At 37.9% G+C, this 19012-nt stretch overlaps 2 protein-coding genes across 2 annotated transcripts in view; one reads left to right on the plus strand and one right to left on the minus strand.

Moving 5' to 3' along the window:
* The window catches only part of LOC139939144 (uncharacterized), an 82534-nt gene extending 65178 nt beyond the window's left edge, over window positions 1–17356 (plus strand). The window contains exons 6-12 of the mRNA XM_071934903.1: window positions 7997–8073; window positions 9097–9207; window positions 10868–10964; window positions 11740–11908; window positions 12346–12437; window positions 13339–13506; window positions 14297–17356. Coding sequence (XP_071791004.1) covers window positions 7997–8073; window positions 9097–9207; window positions 10868–10964; window positions 11740–11908; window positions 12346–12437; window positions 13339–13506; window positions 14297–14434 — 852 coding nt within the window. The 3' untranslated portion in view covers window positions 14435–17356. The remainder of the gene's footprint in view (window positions 1–7996; window positions 8074–9096; window positions 9208–10867; window positions 10965–11739; window positions 11909–12345; window positions 12438–13338; window positions 13507–14296) is intronic.
* On the minus strand, window positions 2118–6127 carry LOC139938220 (uncharacterized). Its single transcript, XM_071933625.1, has one exon. It carries the CDS (start codon window positions 5820–5822, stop codon window positions 2118–2120), a length of 3705 nt encoding a protein of 1234 aa, XP_071789726.1. The 5' UTR covers window positions 5823–6127.
* Window positions 17357–19012: the final 1656 nt, after the last annotated feature.

A 19012-nucleotide genomic window follows, 5' to 3' on the forward strand; every position in this document is an offset into this window, starting at 1 on the left:
ACTCATTATTTATTTTATCCATATACACCGATGTGTGTTAGCACTGTATACACAGCACCTTTCTTCGAGTTTTGTGAAAAAAAAAATCAAAGGCATATTACTCGGTGGGATTCGAACCCTCATCTATTATATCTGTACAAATTTCTGCCCAATTACTGTTCACATCCATTGTTGTTACAAATTTCTACAAAAGCTATTTACAGCCCCCAAAACGTGTTACTTGAAGCCTGGTCAATAATTCTCAGTGAAATGGTTGAGGAAAAAAAAATGTTGTTAGAAAGAAAACAAGGAAAGTTAAAAATGGAGGAGAACAACTTAACCCTTTCCACAAATTTCTGAATTCAGATTTCCTAAAAGACACTGGACACTATTGGTAATTGTCAAAGACCACACGTCTCACTAAGTGTATCTCAACATATGCTTAAAATAACAAACCTGTGAAAATTTGAGCTCAATTGGTCGTCGAAGTTGCCAGAGAATAATAGAAGAAGAAAAAACCCTTGTAGCACAAAGTTGTGGGCTTTCAGATGCTTGATTTCGAGACCTCAATATTTAATTCTGAGGTCTCAAAATCAAGTTCGTGGAAAATTACTTCTTTCTCGAAAACTATGTTACTTCAAAGGGAGCCATTTCTCACAATGTTTCATACTATCAACAGCTCTTCATTACCCGTTACTCAGTAAGGTTTTATGCTAACAATTATTTTGAGTAATTACCAGTAGTGTCCAGTGTGCCTTTAAATTTTTAAATGAGAACCGAATCAAATTTTCAATCTAGCTGAAATTATATTATGTCTTGAATATGTCTGTTATTTACTGAATTGTGTAAAATATAAAATTGGCTTTTTAAAGATGCATCCCCTGATGTTTATTAGAGCAATTTAGATATTTAAAAAACAATTTCCTATTTGTCCAGCCCCCGATTTCACGAAACTCATCGCAAGTAGCGACGCATCGCAGGGTTTGCGATGCGTCGCAGACCTAAGACACGTCGCGGCTGCGACCAGTTCCACAATCCATTTCACCAAACACGTCGTAAGCGCGACGAGTCGCAATACAAACTATTTTCACTCTTAATAAAAACAACCCTTTGGACGAGGATGAACTGCTAAAGTTCTGCGGCTGTTTTATGTTGTGTACAACTTGGTCATGAAACAGTCGTGTATTATAGTTTATTCAAGATGGCAGACACCGTTTTTGGGGTTGGTTTGGGTTTTTTGGGTTGGTTTATAATTATTTATTTGTTTAGTTGTTTTAGTTTATGTGTGTTCGTTTGTTATGCGTGTGTTTGTTTTCTTTTCTTTTACCCAAACTTTTTTTTTTTTGGGGGGGGGGGAGGGTTAATACCATTTCCATTTGTGGTCTAGTGTCTTCCCGATTGGTTCACGGAAGTTACATGTGGTAATTGTTATGTCCTTCCATGCATTTTGTGCGTAAACAAATGAAACATAGCATTCTTACGACGACCCTATGGGTCGGTCGTCGTAACTTACGACGTGTTCTTCCTCGTTGTCAAGGAACTTGCAACGTATCCAAACTTTGATGAAATCGATTTATACACATCGCAACTTACGACGTGTAACCGGTCGCAACTTGCACTTGCGACGCGTCGCAGCGCTTCGTGAAATCGGGGGCAGGACATTGCAAAATGTTATTTGAGTACTACACACAAAAAAGTTGAAAAATAGATGATTTTTTTGTCTGGACCTTACATTATCTCACATTTTCAATAGCCACAAGCTCAAACAGTTTGAATACAACAGGTTTTTAATAGATATTAAATTTGCAACGGGGATAAAGAATGTTTTTGTTTTTTACCTGTGTTGCCTCACACGGATGCGTGTATTATATGCTCAGTACTTTTTTTTAGTTCTTTGAAAAAAATCACAGGCATTTTACTTGGGTGGGATTCAAACCCACAAAATTTGTCTCAGGTTTTTCGGTGTTGTGCTTGGCACTCGCAAAAGTAGTTAATGTTCATCATCTGTTCTGAATAGTTCGAAGGGAAAATCTAAATTGTTTAGTCTTTCATTAAAAATCAGGGAATGCACCTGTGCGTTTTTTAAAATATTCTTATGTCATAAATCACAGACCTTAATGGAGATTTCTGACTGGAGTTTAGTGTTCCGTCTCTGGGTTCTTGACACTCCCAGGGTCTTTCACTTGTACTGCCAAAAGAGCTTCTTGTACGATACTCTTTCTTGGGTCATCTGAGTCCGCTTCTACTTCAATGATTGGAGGATCAACCATCTTCTCATCATCCTTGATATCATCTTCATCGATGGCTTCTTTGTCTTCTACTTGGTCCTCTTCAGGTTCTGAGGACGGGTTCTTAGGATCACTAGTCTCCTCATCTTGCTGGTTGTTTCCTTGGTTACCGTCATCATTGAAGTTTTCATCAACTCCTTCATCTTCTAAGGCTGGCTTGTCAAGATTCTTGCCCTGTCCTTGGTTGGCATCACCTCGGTCTTTTCCTTGGCTACCATCGTCTGCATTCTCAGGGTCAGATATAGGATTGTTGTTGTTTTCAAAGTCTGTGTTGTTGCTGCTGTCTTGTGTTTGGACTATCTCTTCTGCTTCTGGAATATTGGGACTCATGGTGTCCACAACTTCCTCAAGAAGATAAACTTCCTGAGGGATATTGTTATCACCGTCAAAAGTCTTCATATCGAAGCCTGGATTATCCATAGCGGACTCCTCTGGAATACCTTCGTCCATGAACAAAATGGATCTTCTTGGGTTTGCATCAAGAAAAATTCTTGAGTCTCGTTTAAGCTGTACATTTATACTTTTGTGCTGCCCGATTTCTTGGTCTGTTTCTTTCATGTCCATTTTCCCCAAATCTTTATTGGATGGAGTTAGTGCAATATAGCAGATGCCAAGTATCGCAATCAAAGCCAAAACGGCCACACCGATAATGACAATGTAGAAGGCAAGCGTCAGGGGAAGAGGTTGAAGAGTTGTTGGAGGTTCAAAAGTTGTCGTTAGAGGTTTAGGAGTTGTCGAAGCTTGATCCGTGATTGTGATTGGGAGCCCTGTAGAGGCTGGTCCAATTGACGTTATCGGTTTTGATGTTCCGGTCGTCATAATCAGCTGGGTGGTAGATGGGGGTGTCGGTGGGGGCTCGCAAAGTGTAACATTTACAGAATATTCTCCGATGTCGTTGGTTGCTAAGCAGGTAGCAATGATTAGAATCTCACAAGTGGTGATGTTTAAAATCACCAAAGTTTGGTTGTCGTTGGTCAACAAGTGTTGAGATGCGCTTAGAGGTGTGTTGAAGTTCCAGCTGTATGAAATATTGGAAGGAAAAGCGGACGAATCGCAAGAGAAAGCCTCGTAAGTCATATTTTCATATGAGTATGTTCCATTGGTAATAGCCGCGTCACTCGGAATGTGCTGGATTAAAAGTGGTCCGATTATGCAATAGTTCTGGAAGATTGTTCCGCCCGGTAGGGAACAGGTTAAGTTGACCCCAAAGTCATCCCTCATCGGCACAAATGTGTAGTTTGAATATTTGTAACTATTGGGTAAGTCACCAGTTGTTATGTCGTCTGCGCTGATCAGTCCTTCATCACGGCTCCAGACTACATCTGTTGCGCTGGTGTCATCAGAGTAGCTTACACATTGAAACATTTGAGGAACTCCCTCTGTGAGGACAACTTGATTGTTTGGGTAACAAACAGGGTTTGGTGGTGGTGGGGGCTCACAAAGTGTAACATTTACAGAATATTCTCCGATGTCGTTGGTTGCTAAGCAGGTAGCAATGATTAGAATCTCACAAGTGGTGATGTTTAAAATCACCAAAGTTTGGTTGTCGTTGGTCAACAAGTGTTGAGATGCGCTTAGAGGCGTGTTGAAGTTCCAGCTGTATGAAATATCGGAAGGAAAAGCGGACGAATCGCAAGAGAAAGCCTCGTAAGTCATATTTTCATATGAGTATGTTCCATTGGTAATAGCCGCGTCACTCGGAATGTGCTGGATTAAAAGTGGTCCGATTATGCAATAGTTCTGGAAGATTGTTCCGCCCGGTAGGGAACAGGTTAAGTTGACCCCAAAGTCATCCCTCATCGGCACAAATGTGTAGTTTGAATATTTGTAACTATTGGGTAAGTCACCAGTTGTTATGTCGTCTGCGCTGATCAGTCCTTCATCACGGCTCCAGACTACATCTGTTGCGCTGGTGTCATCAGAGTAGCTTACACATTGAAACATTTGAGGAACTCCCTCTGTGAGGACAACTTGATTGTTTGGGTAACAAACAGGGTTTGGTGGTGGTGGGGGCTCACAAAGTGTAACATTTACAGAATATTCTCCGATGTCGTTGGTTGCTAAGCAGGTAGCAATGATTAGAATCTCACAAGTGGTGATGTTTAAAATCACCAAAGTTTGGTTGTCGTTGGTCAACAAGTGTTGAGATGCGCTTAGAGGCGTGTTGAAGTTCCAGCTGTATGAAATATCGGAAGGAAAAGCGGACGAATCGCAAGAGAAAGCCTCGTAAGTCATATTTTCATATGAGTATGTTCCATTGGTAATAGCCGCGTCACTCGGAATGTGCTGGATTAAAAGTGGTCCGATTACGCAATAGTTTGGGAAGATTGTTCCGCCCGGTAGGGAACAGGTTACATTGACCCCAAAGTCATCCCTCATTGGCACAAATGTGTAGTTTGAATATTTGTAATTATTGGGTAAGTCACCAGTTGTTATGTCGTCTGGGCTGATGGGTCCTTCATCACAGCTCCAGACTACGTCTGTTGCGTCGGCATCATCAAAGTAGCTTACACATTGAAACATTTGAGGAACACCCTCTGTGAGGACGACTTGATTGTTCGGATAGCAAACAGGGTTTGGTGGTGGAGGAGGCTCACAAAGTGTGTAGTTAGCAGCAGCGTTTCCGATGTCGTTAGAGGCGTGGCAGGTCGCTATGATTGGAAACTCACACATAGTCACATTGAGAATGACCAAGGTCTGGTTGCCATTGATCAATGTTTGTTGAGATGAATCCAGAAATGTATTAAAACTCCAGGTATAAGAAATGGCCGTTGGAAAAGCTGAGGCACTACACAAGATGGCGTCATATGTGGAGTTGCTGTACGAGACATTTTGATTGGTTAAAGAGATGCCAGTAGGAGGGTACTGGACACTCAAAGGTCCAACCGAACAATTAGATGTTTTTCCTCTAAAGATCGCATTACTTGATATGATACAGTAAGCAGTCATCCCATTATCATTTTTACTTGGCAGGAATGTGTATTCGACAAATTTCTTACCGTTTTGCTCACCAGTGCTGATTGATTCCTGAATTGTCCCAGAATCCCGTTTCCATGTCAAGTCAACTGGCCGCTCTCCAGGCTCACTTTCACATCGAAAGGTTACTGAATCACCCTCTGTAATGACCGTTGGCCCAATACATATTGGATACATGTCATCTGGGAAGTAGTAGACAAGTATTTCAAGAGTCTCTCGTACCTCAGGATCTGAAAATTCATCACTCAGATACACTCCACAGCTGTAAGGTCCTGCATCTTGTACACGCATCAAATTTAAAATGGTTAATGTGGACAATGATCCATTAGTCGTCACTTCATACTTTGCTGTATTTGTATTCGCTCTAATTCGAGTTGTCCTGAAGATCCAACCAACTACTTTATCATCTAGGTTTTCTACTTGACAAGTCAGCTTGAGGCTGGCTCCCTCATACACCCCAACGAGACCCATGGCGTAAGAAGTATTGGCTGTCAACATAATAATAGGATCAGAATGACAACATGTTGCACTGAGTAACACCATCAGCAAGTACAGAGAAAAGTCAGAAGCCATTGTCATAAATCCAAACAGACACCTCTCTAGCTACAAACGAGAAAGTTTTTTCCGAAGGATTTCTTCCACAGTGTCTGATTAACCGTCAGATTGGACCTCAGATTTGTAAAATGCATCAGAAAATATCCCTAAGTTGTGTGAAGTTATACCCTGTAATCCGAAGCAAATTTACAGAGTAAATGCACAGTCTGATAATCCAAATCAAATCGAACCACCGATTATTAAATTTCGTCAGAAAGAACGTCAAAGTTGTGTGAAGTGATACTCTTGTAATTCAAAGCACAGTCGCACAGTCTGCAGTCACCAGCCTGTTTAGACCACAGTCGCACTTGTTATTTTCAGTCATCCTATTTCCTGCTCTGAAAATGCAGGGCGTACCAATAGAAACGAAACACCCCTGGGGTCTTTTCTCAGATTATACTTTATACCAATTGTGAGAGAGTTTCATCGCTCCTAAGGTCATGGGTCAAATTATGGCTCACTGTGAGAGCTTTGGTTTTACATTTGTATATGATATTTGTATTATATGTTGGGGGTTTTTCTTTTGTGGAGCCTTTATATGGCGTATTTATTGTCCCACTTTGTTTCGCTCTCTAGCAGTCATAGTGTTTTGATTTTTCAAGATTTGTTACTGATTTTAGAACTTTTTGAAAGTATGTTTTTCTGACTTGACAAACTTTCTTGAACTTAAAGTTGTAAACTCTGATATGATGTTTCTTTATCTTTTATGGCAACCAGAAGTTCTATGGACCAAGTCACATAAGGCAGCTTTTACAACAACTTGTAGGCAACCAACTGCTGTGGATGCTACATGACCCCTTCATGTAGCACATCCACAACAATGATATGTGAACTTCTAAATGGAGTGAATTGCCGAACTGGAACTGGTTGCCTGTAAAATTACCTTGTGTGACATGACCCTTTATATTAAATTTCACAGAGAGTAGAAGTGATGTCCCACTGTGGGAAGATAGTAAGTGATGCTAGCTTGAATAAGGCCAAAATAAGGCCAAGGTTTTCCCTATAACTTTTTCAGTTACTATAGTCAGCATGACCAGCAGCCGATTTCACAAAACGCTATGATAAATCCTGTCTCACGTTAGGACGAGTAACTCGTCCTAACTTAGGAACTAACTCTTAACTAACTCTTATTCTTAAGGTTTACATGGTTACAGTGCCAGGCTGGGACTCGTCCTTAAGTCCTAAGATTAGTCCTAAGTTTGGTCAAATTGACGGCAGTTTGCTTGTAAATCATTCTTCACTAGTTTTACACTAATCCGTTGTCAGCTATTTCTTTAGTTCTTACTTTATACTCAAAAGGAAGACATTGCTTTTAGATTGGGCCGGGCTTTGGGCTTTTCAAATGAATATGGTTAGAAAGATGTTTTAAAAGAAGAATATAATTGTTCTATCCACATAAATACCCCTTGAAATTGTGAGGCTTTTCTCAAGTTTTACTTTATGCATTATAGCACGGTTCTTCATTTTGTGGAAAATTTTGTTCCACAAAACGGCACAAAAATCAGTTTCCTGAATTTATTATTATGTCTTTTATTGCTGAAGTAGTTGCAAAAGGCACACAATGGAGTAACCATGAACTATATATAGTAAACAGCATGTTTGTGTAAAGTTTTTGATCTAAAGAGTCTGTTTACCTATGTAGATCAGCCATTATTCATGTTCTATTCAAACTTCCTTTGAATTTGTGGCTACCAGTCGCCTCCTCGGGGGTTCCCCATTATGTCTAGACGATTGAATGATTGAATTCAATCACAAAATAGAAATCATGTCCGATAGATGTGTGAAGACTACTATGAGAGTTATTAGGGTCTACATGAAACAGACCAGGGATCCAATTGAAATCTATCACGAAATAGAACTCCGTTCCAATAGATGTGAGAAGAATACTTCGAGTGTTATAAATGACATGTAGACCAGTGATCTGATTGAATTCAATTCTTGGTGCTCTGTGGTGCAATCTAAGGCCAATTAAGAGGCATAATTGATGAAGGAAACAAAACAAAAAGCCGTTAATGTAGACTGGCCTTTATACATGCAGCAATTACCATGAAGTTACTTATTAGCCTCAAAGCAGAAAAGTAACCGTGACAAAGTTAATAAAATACATTCCATTTAATGGTCTTTTATAACTTCATGGTTTTTTTGATGTTTTCTTTCAGTCCCCAGAGCCAAATGTTGTGCGGTCCGCTGCATTTGCCTTGTCAAACCTTGCACGAGGCAAAGAGGCAAATATCAAGTAAGTTTACTTCACTCTTAGCAACAACAAAAAAAGCCAAAAGGGAATAATGTTGGACCACATGCTTTTTATTACAATTTTTGTAATTTGTTGACACAATGTAACATTATGTTACCTAGTTGTCGTTTGGGGGGGGGGGGGGTACAATTTTGTTTTTGATGGGTACTTTATAGAAGTCTGACCCATACCAAATGTGAACCCTTCTTTTAACAGGACAGATTGGGGGGGGGGGCAAGGGGGAGACAGACATCAAGTTGGGGCCTTTCGCTGCATGAGCCTTTAACATGGATAATACTAGTCAATTTTATTTTGTTTAAATCTTATTCATGAGGTTTTGTCTGCATTTAAATAAAATGTTTCTTTGATCTGTAATCAGCTATAATAAACAATTTCAATATATATTTATTGACCAAACCAACAGCGGACAAGCGGCCAATTACAGGAAAGGATAATACATAATTAAAAATATTCATATAGCCTTTATAAAAACAATCTGATATGTACAAAGTTAACAATTAAAATAGAATCATCTTAGGAAAGAAAATTAAAGCACACATTGAAGATTAAATTAAATAAAATTGCGGGTGCTGTAATTTTTGTGAAAGTGAATCTTGGCTGAGTGCTGCCCTACTTCTGCTGTAGCTCACTCTTGTTCTGTATTTGTTTTTCAAAGTCTCCTAAGATTTGTTGTTGTTGCTTATATTTTCCAATCCTGAAAAATAATCACAGGCTTATTACCCTGGTGGGATTCTAACCCATGACCTTTTCCCAATCTTATTTAACTTGTTGTGTCATGTCTTATGTTCGTCTGTCCTTTTGTCTGCATGTATGTCTCTTTGTTTTGTTCCTTTGTCTGTCTGACTGCTTTTCACCAGCTTCTGCATATTAAAACATCCCCATACTCTATTTATTACATTTATGTTTACTATTACTTAAGGATATTTTTGCTGTAATTTTCAATATTTTTCATGGAATTATGGAAATAAATTTGTATTTGAATGGAATTGAATTGATTGTGTTTAGGGCATTGATGGATGCAGGGATTGCTGAGCCGTTACTGCAGTTGTTACAGGTGAAGACTGACCAAGGCACAATGGCAGAAGCGGCTTGGACTCTGACCTACCTGACTGCAGGGTAGGTTTTTAATGGTCCTTGCCTTCTTCTATGATGTGAGTTTGAGGTTCGAATCCTGATCTGGTTGTTGAGGGTCTTTAGTGCTAACCCTTTGTGTGGATGTGCACCACTAGTTTAGTCTTTGTGGAAGTGTCGTGGCCGAGCGGTTAAGAGCACCGAATTCAAACTCTGGTGTTTCTGATCAGCAGAGTGTGGGTGCGAATCCCCAGCCGTGACACTTGTGTCCTTGAGCAAGACACTTAACCATTGCTTCGTCCTTTGATGGGTTGTAAAGCCGTTGGTCCCATGTGTTGTGTAACGCATGTAAAAGAACCCAGTGCACTTATCGAAAAGAGAAGGGGTCGCCCCCGTGTTCCTGGTTGTGGCTGCTTAATGCACCGTAGCACCTTGTAAACCCTTATAAGGTGCTAAATAATTGGGTCTCAGAATTCATCACTGCAATAACCTATCTGTCTGAAAGTTTGTATATACTCAGCGCCTTGAGTACCTTGTTTGGTAGATACGTGCGCTATATAAGACTTTGATATTATTACGATGAGCAATTTTTCTGTTCTTAAAGTCATTTATTTAAAAATTAGTTGAGCTAATTTTCATTGTCAGCACCTATCTGTTTTTAGATTACATTCAATATCAACAGAACATAAAATCAATAAAAATTTTTTCAAGTCATGGAACTCTATAAGGAATATCTTTTTCTAACTAGTTCAGAATCATGTCCCTTTGTTAACAGTGTTGTTAGAGTTATGACTAACCCTTGTATTATAACAAATATTTCTTTCTTGTTTTCCAATATTTTCCCATATGCATTTCTAGTTTTTTTCCCCCCAATTTCTTCATCTACTTCACTTGATAGATTTAACTGAAACAAAAATATCCTTATTTATTGACTGATGTTTTGTAAAACAAAGTCCTTACTGTAAACATTGTGGACAAAGTTTCAAAGTTTTGAAAGCTGCTTTCCACAGTGGAAGCTAACGACTTCACATTTCCACCCCAGCAGAGGCATTTTTTGTTTTTACAAACTCAAGAAGCTTTATTATCTGGGCCCAATTTCATAGAGCTGCTTAAGCACTAATAGTAGCTAAGCACAACAAGATTATGCTTACCAGAATAAGATTACCAACAAAAATGCCATCTCAAATGTACTGTTTGTGGCTGGTATCCTGCTCATTTTTGCTTAGCAGATTTCTTTTAAGCCATAATTTCTGCTTGCGCAGCTCTATGAAATTGGGTCCAGTCTTATAACTTGAGGTAGTTGGTCAAGTACAAATGCAAGACTTGCACAGTGTATCAGGGAAACCTGCCAACGGAAAAGTCCTCCTCAAAGCCGTTGGACATGTTTGAACAGAACTAAAAAAAAAATTCACAGATTTATAAATAACTAATAGGGTTTACAGAAGGTAATGGTGAAAGACTTCCCTTGAAATATTATTCCATGAAATGCTTTACTTTTAACGGATTTATTTTAAACACATGTCATGACACAGCGAAACGTGCGGAAACAAGGGTGGGTTTTCCCGTTATTTTCTCCCGATTTTCACAGGGTTGTTATTTTATATATTGGTTGTGATACACAAAGTGTGGGCCTTTGGACAATACTGTTACCGATGTTGTGCGACTGCTTTAAATACTATTAACTGATCATTTTCTTTGTTACCAGGGGAGAGTTTGAGCAAAGCTTCGTGTCAATGGGACTCATTCCGAAACTTGTTGCAGCGATGGAACTGCTATCGAAGCAGAAACCCCATGACTCAGCGGTAGGTAAACAGCATTCCTACTTCAGCAGGCCTGTTGCCCCTGGTATTTGCCTTGGCGCCCCCTTTAAAAGTTTCCCGTTAACTTAAAGATTTTTTAAAGGAAGTGCCCTTTGCAAAGTGAAAATGACCTTGCCCTATCAAAGTTAAAATTCAAGGCAAGCTCTGAGAAATGTTATCCAAAAAGTAGTTATCATAATGTTTACTCCTAGCATAGTCCAAAAAGGCTACATGTGTACAATAAAAAAATGTGTAAAGGCAGTGCTCAGGTGCACCGCTCAGGTCACACATAGCTCTCAGCCAAATGATAGATGATTCTCAGAAAGAGAACATGTGACATTATATGCAAGATGTTGATTACTTTAAAAGAAGCTTTTTATACAATACCTTGTGTACATCAAAGGGCTTTATGATGGTGGAAGCAGTTTTTGTATAGTTTACCCCTGCACAGTTTATCAATGGTGTATTCTTTATTCATTTTGGTTTTTGGCACTGTATACTCAGTACTTACCCGAGTTCTGTAAAAAAAATCACAGGCATATTACTCGGGTGGGATTCAAACCCACGACCTTTGCTATTCTAGAGCAGTGTCATACCAACTAGATGTATTCTTTGTTTGTACAAATGGTATACACCTAGGAACTTATCTTTGATAGTTTTTTTGAGACCAATTGATTTTTTTTTCTGTACCAGTTGATCTGCCTACCAGATGACCACGTTGAGAATTTTTCCGATTTATAAAAATAAACTCTTAAAATAATTTGTTTTTGTCTCACAGGTACTTACACCTCTAATCCGGTGCCTTGGCAACATTTGCACTGGTCCAGAAAACATTGTTACCATGGCAACTGAAGATGGAACTCTTCTTCCCACCATTGGCCGTCTGCTTCAGTCCGACCATCGTCACATTAAGAAGGAAACTTTGTGGGCCGTTAGCAACATGACAGGTAGGCAGGAAAGTCTCAACCCAGTAAACAAATATTTACCAGTTATGATAAAAAAGGTAAATATGAAAACTGCTTATTTTCCCCTCCTATCTGCGTGACATCTTCATCTGAATGAATTTAGTCTTTCAAAAAAACAACATGATATACTTTTTAAAAAAAAGGCTATATAAGGGCACAAGGTGCCTAAGCACAACAAGTAACTAAGCACAGCAGCATAATGCTTACCAGACTAAAAGGTTACCGGCCAAAATACCAACTCACATGTACAATTTGTGACTGGTATCCTGCTCATTTCAAATTTGTAAGCAATATCTTCTGCTCAAGCAGCTCCATATAATGGGGCCCAGTTTTTAGAGGAAAAAAAAATATTTTGAAGGAAAGTTAGTACCATGGCCACTTTAAACCTTGTCAATGCTTTATATGTATCTTTGTTTCAGAGGTATTGAGTGTCTGTGAACAAGTCATTACCCTAGGTCTGCTACCTAACATCATATCTTGCCTGGATACGACCTTTGACATCAAGAGAGAGGTGAGTGGGGCTGCCCTCCACATTCCCCACCCCATCATTAAACCATGTGTTCAGTAATATACCAAATAACAAAACTTACAATGTGTACATTGTCAACTCTTAGAGTGCTAAATGCGCCTAGAATACAATACACACAACTTATCAAAAAGCTTACAAATACATACATAAAAATGATTATGAAATTGCGATTATAATTGAAAAGGCTGTTTGAAAAGGCTGTAGACATGGAGTACATTTTGAGTTGATTTAAAAGCACTAGATTAACTTGATGATTGTTTGGCAGTGGTAAAAAATTCACAAGCATGGAGCAGCTGTAGCAAATGTCTTGCATTCCCCCTTCCAACTTCTTTTTTGAACAAGGCTCGCTCAACAAGGATGAGTGGCAGAGGGAGAAAGAACGAGGCAAGAAAGTTTGCCAATGGCTAAACTATTGAGGGCACAATATTAAAGTAACAAAACAAATTTTTGGAAGAAACTCGCTCTGGAACAGGAAGCCAGTAAAACAAGTAAAGAGATTTTAAATCAGGTGTTTTGTGGGATGATCAACTTTTTATTGTCACGATATGTGCTGCAGCATTTTGAACCTTCTGTTGTCGATTAATTTGATTGTTAGTTGGCCAAAAAAGTAAAGAATATAACAGTTTCTTTTATCTATTTTGTCTACCAAAAGTAGAGTACAAAGTTTACAATGGTGTCAATTGTCATTTTCAATCTCAGTTGGGAATTAAATTTAAGTTGATTTGGAAACGGTAATTTTATTTCTGTAAAAGTAAATTTCTTTTAGTGAAATAGGAATGTAACACACTTAGGGGGACCTCAATATAGTTTTGGGTAATTTTGGTAAACTTGGTGGTGAGTTCTATATAATTTGGCTACTTTTTGTAATTTCCCTCTACTTCAGGCAGTTGTGTGTCTGTGTAACCTAGCGTACCATGGTGCTACATTCTGTCAGCAGTTAATACAACATGGTGCGTTTCCAGGGGTCATCAGCATGCTGAAAGACGCTGATCCTGCGGCTGTGGGTTTGGTCCTGGGCTTCTCAGATATGATCCTCAAAAATAATGAAAACGTAAGTTCAATAGTTCAGTTTATTTCCACTCACTCATTTAAAATGACAAAATATAACATAACAGGAGAACAAAATTAAAAGATTAAGTGGAGGAGGACTCATCAATTTAAGTGGTCAGAATTGGTTGGGGGAGGTGGTTATTACAGGGTTGGTATTTTTTTTAATGTGGGGTAGGTGTATGATCTAGAAAATGTAAGTGGTAGAAATTAGTTTGGGGAGTGGGTTGGTTATTTGTTAGCAAATTATGTCATTGGTAATTTTTGTTTAAAAAAAATGTGTGTTTATAAGGTAGGAGTATGATGCTGAAAACATAAGTGGTAGAAATTGTTTGGGGAGTGGGGTGGTTATTTATAGGGAAATGACATTGTTGATAATTGCTTTTACTTTTTCAAGAAAAAGGAAATTTGTGGAGTAGGATTGAATAACTATATCGTTCCACTCACCTGCTTGCAATTGTGCATCCGTGACTACGGAGAAAAACAAGAGCAAGTGGTGATGAAAGATTTGAGGCTATCAGACAGACCTTGAATTTAACTCATATGTTGAAATTATGGTGGTTGAACATCAATTCAAATGATATAAGATTGCTTTTTTTTCTACTAAAAACGATATAATATCAAAAGTTTTGACTTAAGCCAATTTTACTTGCGACAGTTACTGAATGTGTTTGTGAATGCAATTATTTTAATGTGATCTTGTAGGGGATTTGTTTGAGGAACACGGTGGCTTAACTCTTCTTGAACCCCTGGAGTATGATTATGATTATTATTATTTTGATGTGATCTTGTAGGGGAAGCATTTGTTTGAGGAGCACGGTGGTTTGACTCTTCTTGAACCCCTGGAGTATCACAACAATCCAACCATTCACAGTCAGGTAGCGGAGTTCCTTGAGACTTACTTCTACCATGATGCGGACAAGGGCTCCTGATCTGTTGATTGATTTTATGATCGATCTTCTTTAGTGAGACGATAAGTTGTGATAGGGAAGAGGATGGAGAAGTTTGGATCATGAAGGGAGGTAGCGAAAAATTTTCCAACGATTAAGATTTTATTATGGCGAGACAAAACTACGGGATCAGGGGTGGATTTCACAAAGCTAGTCCTAACTTAGGACTAGTCCTAGGCAATGCTAAGAGATAGGACCAGTCTTAAGTTAGGATGAGTTACTGGTCCTAACTTAGGACCAGGCCTATCTCTTAGCATTGCTTAGGACTAGTCCTAAGTTAGGACTAGCTTTGTGAAACCGACCCCTGGGTTAAAAAAAATTTATAATATAATTTGTTTTTACCCTTACACTGATAATAATAATAATAATAATAAATAAGGGCTTCTTATATAGTGCTCCGATTCGTCACGCAGTGACGCTCATGGTGCATCAACATTATTACCCCTGCTGTCGATTTCATCAAACTCTTCCTAACTTAAGATTAATCTTAGGACTTAGGACGAGTCCCAACCCTGTACTGTAGCATGCAGACCTCAAGATTAATCCTAAGTTAGGACGAGTTACTCGTCCTAACTCGAGGTAGGATTAATCCTAGTGTTTCGTGAAATCGGCTGCTGGTCACTGGGCCTTATATCTCTCCTTAAACCATCTCGGCTCCCTGGGGAGTATGCAGCACAGTATACTCGGTACTTTCCAGAGTTCTGTGAACAAAAATCCACAGGCAAATCACTCAGATGGGATTGGAACCCACGACCTTTGCATTACTAGAGAAGATGTCTTACCACTAGACCACCAAGCTAGCCTGGTGGCTAGAGACCATTCGAATCCATTTGGATCTAATTGTAGTAAGACATCTATTCTAGCAATGCATAGATCATGGGTTCGAATCCCGCTTGAGTAATTTGTCTGCTGATTTTGTTCACAGAACTCAGGAAAGAACTGAATATATACAGTGCTTTAAACACATCAGTGTATAAATGGTGTAAGGGTCAAAAACAAATTATATTCTTTACCCCTGAGGCAAAAACTAGCTTCTTTAAATATTTTATGAAGTTTGAAGTTTTCCATAAAAGATTTCTTTAGGTACTGTGATTTCCTTTTTCTACAAAAAGACCAAGTGTCTGAGTCTTTTTTAGAACATTTCCAAGACGCAAGAAAGTATTTGGATGTTTTTATTTACTATTAGCAACCTTTGACTTGCCGTTTATAGGCACAAAATACGGTCTAAGTACCTCTTATATAGTTCTTTGAACTCTACTCAATGTACAGTACTGAATTTCCATTTGGTTTTTGCTTGTAAATGTGCATTTTGAAGAAAAACATTTAAGTGTTTGATGAAATGAAAAAAAAAAATAATAATAAAATGTATCTAATCAATTGTTTTGCATGAGCTTTTACCAGGTAAGTTTTTTGTTTTCAAGAACTATCTTTCCGAAAAAGCTGTAGTGGCTAGATTTTTTTGTTGTATATTAATACAACAATTAATGATCAAAAAAGAGATTTTGTGGTTCGCAAGAAGTTTGCTCTAACAAGTATATAACAAAATCTCACACTTGAATGTTATGTGCATGACGTATGTAGACAGTTTCTGTATCATGTTTTTATGTTTATTACAACATTGTTATTCCTTTGTTATGAGTAAATCATAACAATTTGTGTATAAATTACAAAAAAAGGCTTGAAATTCTTTTAAATATTTTCATATTTTAAACTTTTCTTAAATTTACATTTTTTCAATTTTTACTTTTTATGCATGTTAGATTGCATTTATTATACAAAAATTAGGTAATTTTAGTAAAGAAAACCAAAAAAAAGAACAACACAAAAAACCGCTATGGCATTTAAAAAAAATTATTTAGATTTTCCTTTTCATAATATAAACTTTGTCTTAAATTTAAATTTTTCTCAACTTAAGCTTTTTATGCCTAATGTTAGACTGCATTTCTTACAAAATTGGTTAGTTTAGTTTAAAACAACAAGGCAAAGGCATTTTCATTTTTTTTAGTTTAAAGTTTCAAGTTATCATCAAGCCATCTGCGCTGTAATCTTTGATAAAGAATAATAAGTCGGAGAGCTCAATAAAGTACACCTTTTGGAGCGAATACCTGAACTTATGAAGTCAAATTTCCTTTAACATTAGTGTCAAGTATAATGCAGCCTCTCTCTCTTCTGTCTTCTGTCTTCTGTTTTTTCTTTTTTCATATTCATGTTCAAAGCAGTCACTAGAGCCAGTAAGCTAGATCTGTGTTTCTCAAATGCCATGTGACTGGGATTTCTTCCCAGCTGCTAAGCAGAGCTGTCAATTTGTCAGATATATTTTCAGCTTAATGAATTTTATTGGCTCCTGTAATTTTAAGAAAGACAACAATATTTACTTAGTTAGACGCTGTTTGTCATAGATTATGTTACTTGCAAACCAGTAAACAAATAATAACAATGGATCATTTGATAAACTAGTCAACTATGATAAAATGTAACACAATCTACCTGAAATTTATACAATTTGACAATTGGGTTTATGTAGAAAACTTTACCAGGTAGTAACAAAGTATTTTGCTCAGTTAACCCTTTGGTGCACAAGTTGGTCGCTAGCAACGACCAAAATCACATCAAAGTGGACTTTATAAACAGTCATAACTTTAAAAATACAACCCCAAAATGCCCTCATTCCATTGTTGAGAGCGATTGTTGAGCTTTTTGCGTTTGGTGTGATGTTCAACAAGGGTTGCTGGTGAAATTTTTTGAGAAAAACAATGTTGAACATTTTTTACAAATTTTTTGTGTGTTAATCTGTGCACCAAAGGGTTAAGATTTAACAGTGCAAAGTGTACATCATTGTGTCTTTTAGCTGGTTTCATATTTCTGTTCAGTAAGATTTTCCTGAATAAAAGGAGGACTAATCAATCACTGTGTGATGGTTCTGTTTGTAGTTTAAATCAAGAGATCAGTGTCAGAGAAGTGGTTTGAATTTGTTCCTGTGTGGTTTCATGATTACTCGGAGTTCTTTGATCTTTACCTGTAAAAAATTGCTTTCAACACATTTTCTTCATGCATAAATAAAAGAGATGCTCAATAAGATTAATAATAAAACCAAGTCTTCGTATTTCGCCAAATCCACCCTATTAGTGTTCAGGGCGCATGAGAGAAAAACCCTTGAAAGAAGAAAATAGGACAGATTTTGTTTTTACAAACAAAAAATATAGTTTGCTTTTGCAGGTAAATTTTCAAGCTAATCTAAAAAGATTGAACACAAGCAATTTTCAAGCTAATCTTTACCAAAGTTTCAACACTAGAACTATTACAAATTTATTGTGGTTAGTCATCCAGAGAGTGGATCTAAGCATGACAAAAATTACCTATGGCCTAATGACTTTCTCCTTTTAGAATGTAAGGGCAACCAAATCCCCACACCAATGAAAGGGTGTTAGTGCAAATTGTTGTGATTGGGAGTCTTGTGATGAGGCAAATCCATTCAATGTTATCAGTTATAAGTTCTAAGATCATTGTTATGGAGGATGGAGATGTGGGGATGTGGGTGGGGCTCACAAATTGTAACTTTACAGAATATTTTCCAACATCTTTTCTTGATGTCTTTCCTTTAGGCCCCCTAACCTTTCATTTTATTTTGTGTTGGGCATCTTTGTAGTACTGACCATGGGCAGCCATCCTTCCATTAAAAATCACTCAATTGGATGTGTATGACGCAGAGTATTCCAGTTTGTCTGGGGTTGCTTGTCGCTTAGTCGTATGTGTTGTAAATTTCATCACTCTGAAGCCTCTTAAGTTCACATAGCGTCTAATCTGTCTTTAGTTAAAAAGTGTACCTTTCTCACTATACTTGTTAATGTTTATGTTAGTCTATTTGTGTTTTGGTTTGTCTAGGCATGGCAACCACAAGCTTTGGCTTTTCTGGTCATGCCCCCATTTCCAATCCTCCTCTTACTGTTCTTTGTTGTTATTTTGATTCTTGGTTGTATTGGAAATAAATGTCTTGAAAGAAATGAATTTTTGGGGTTGAACAAAGAATTGACTAGAGTGGGATTCGAACCAACGACCTTCGGATTACCGTGCTGACGCTCTACCAATTACTGAGCTATCTAGCCCTATATCATTTCAGCAGTTAACGGTTGTACGGCTTCTGACTGGCACCCCCGAACAAAGATATTGACAAAATAGGGACACCGCCAATATAGGGCTAGATAGCTCAGTTGGTAGAGTGCCGGCACGTTAATCCGGAGGTCGTTGGTTTGAATCCCACTCTAGTCAATTCTTTGTTCAACCCCAGAAATCATTTCAAAATTTACCCAGTCATGACAGTTTCCCTTGTGGTTTATATTGAACTGAAATGAAATGAAAGAAAAAACAGCTAGTACTACAAAAAAAGTATTTCCTACTTCCTTTTCAACCTCCTACAACCGAAATAACTTTGTGTTCTAACCATGTCATGCATGACCTTATAATTATCAACTAACAGTTGCATGGCAACTGTTGCCAGTGTATGCTTTGCTTGCATGCAAAAACAAAATGTTGGGGGATAAACTACCTCATGTGATATTTTGT

Source organism: Asterias amurensis, chromosome 6, assembly GCF_032118995.1.
Source record: "Asterias amurensis chromosome 6, ASM3211899v1".
In the NCBI taxonomy this organism is placed as follows: Eukaryota; Metazoa; Echinodermata; class Asteroidea; order Forcipulatida; family Asteriidae; genus Asterias; species Asterias amurensis.

What these genes read in the sequence shown, in the direction of transcription:
- LOC139938220 (XM_071933625.1), bottom strand. Translation starts at nt 5,822, where the DNA reads ATGACAATGGCTTCTGACTTTTCTCTGTACTTGCTGATGGTGTTACTC.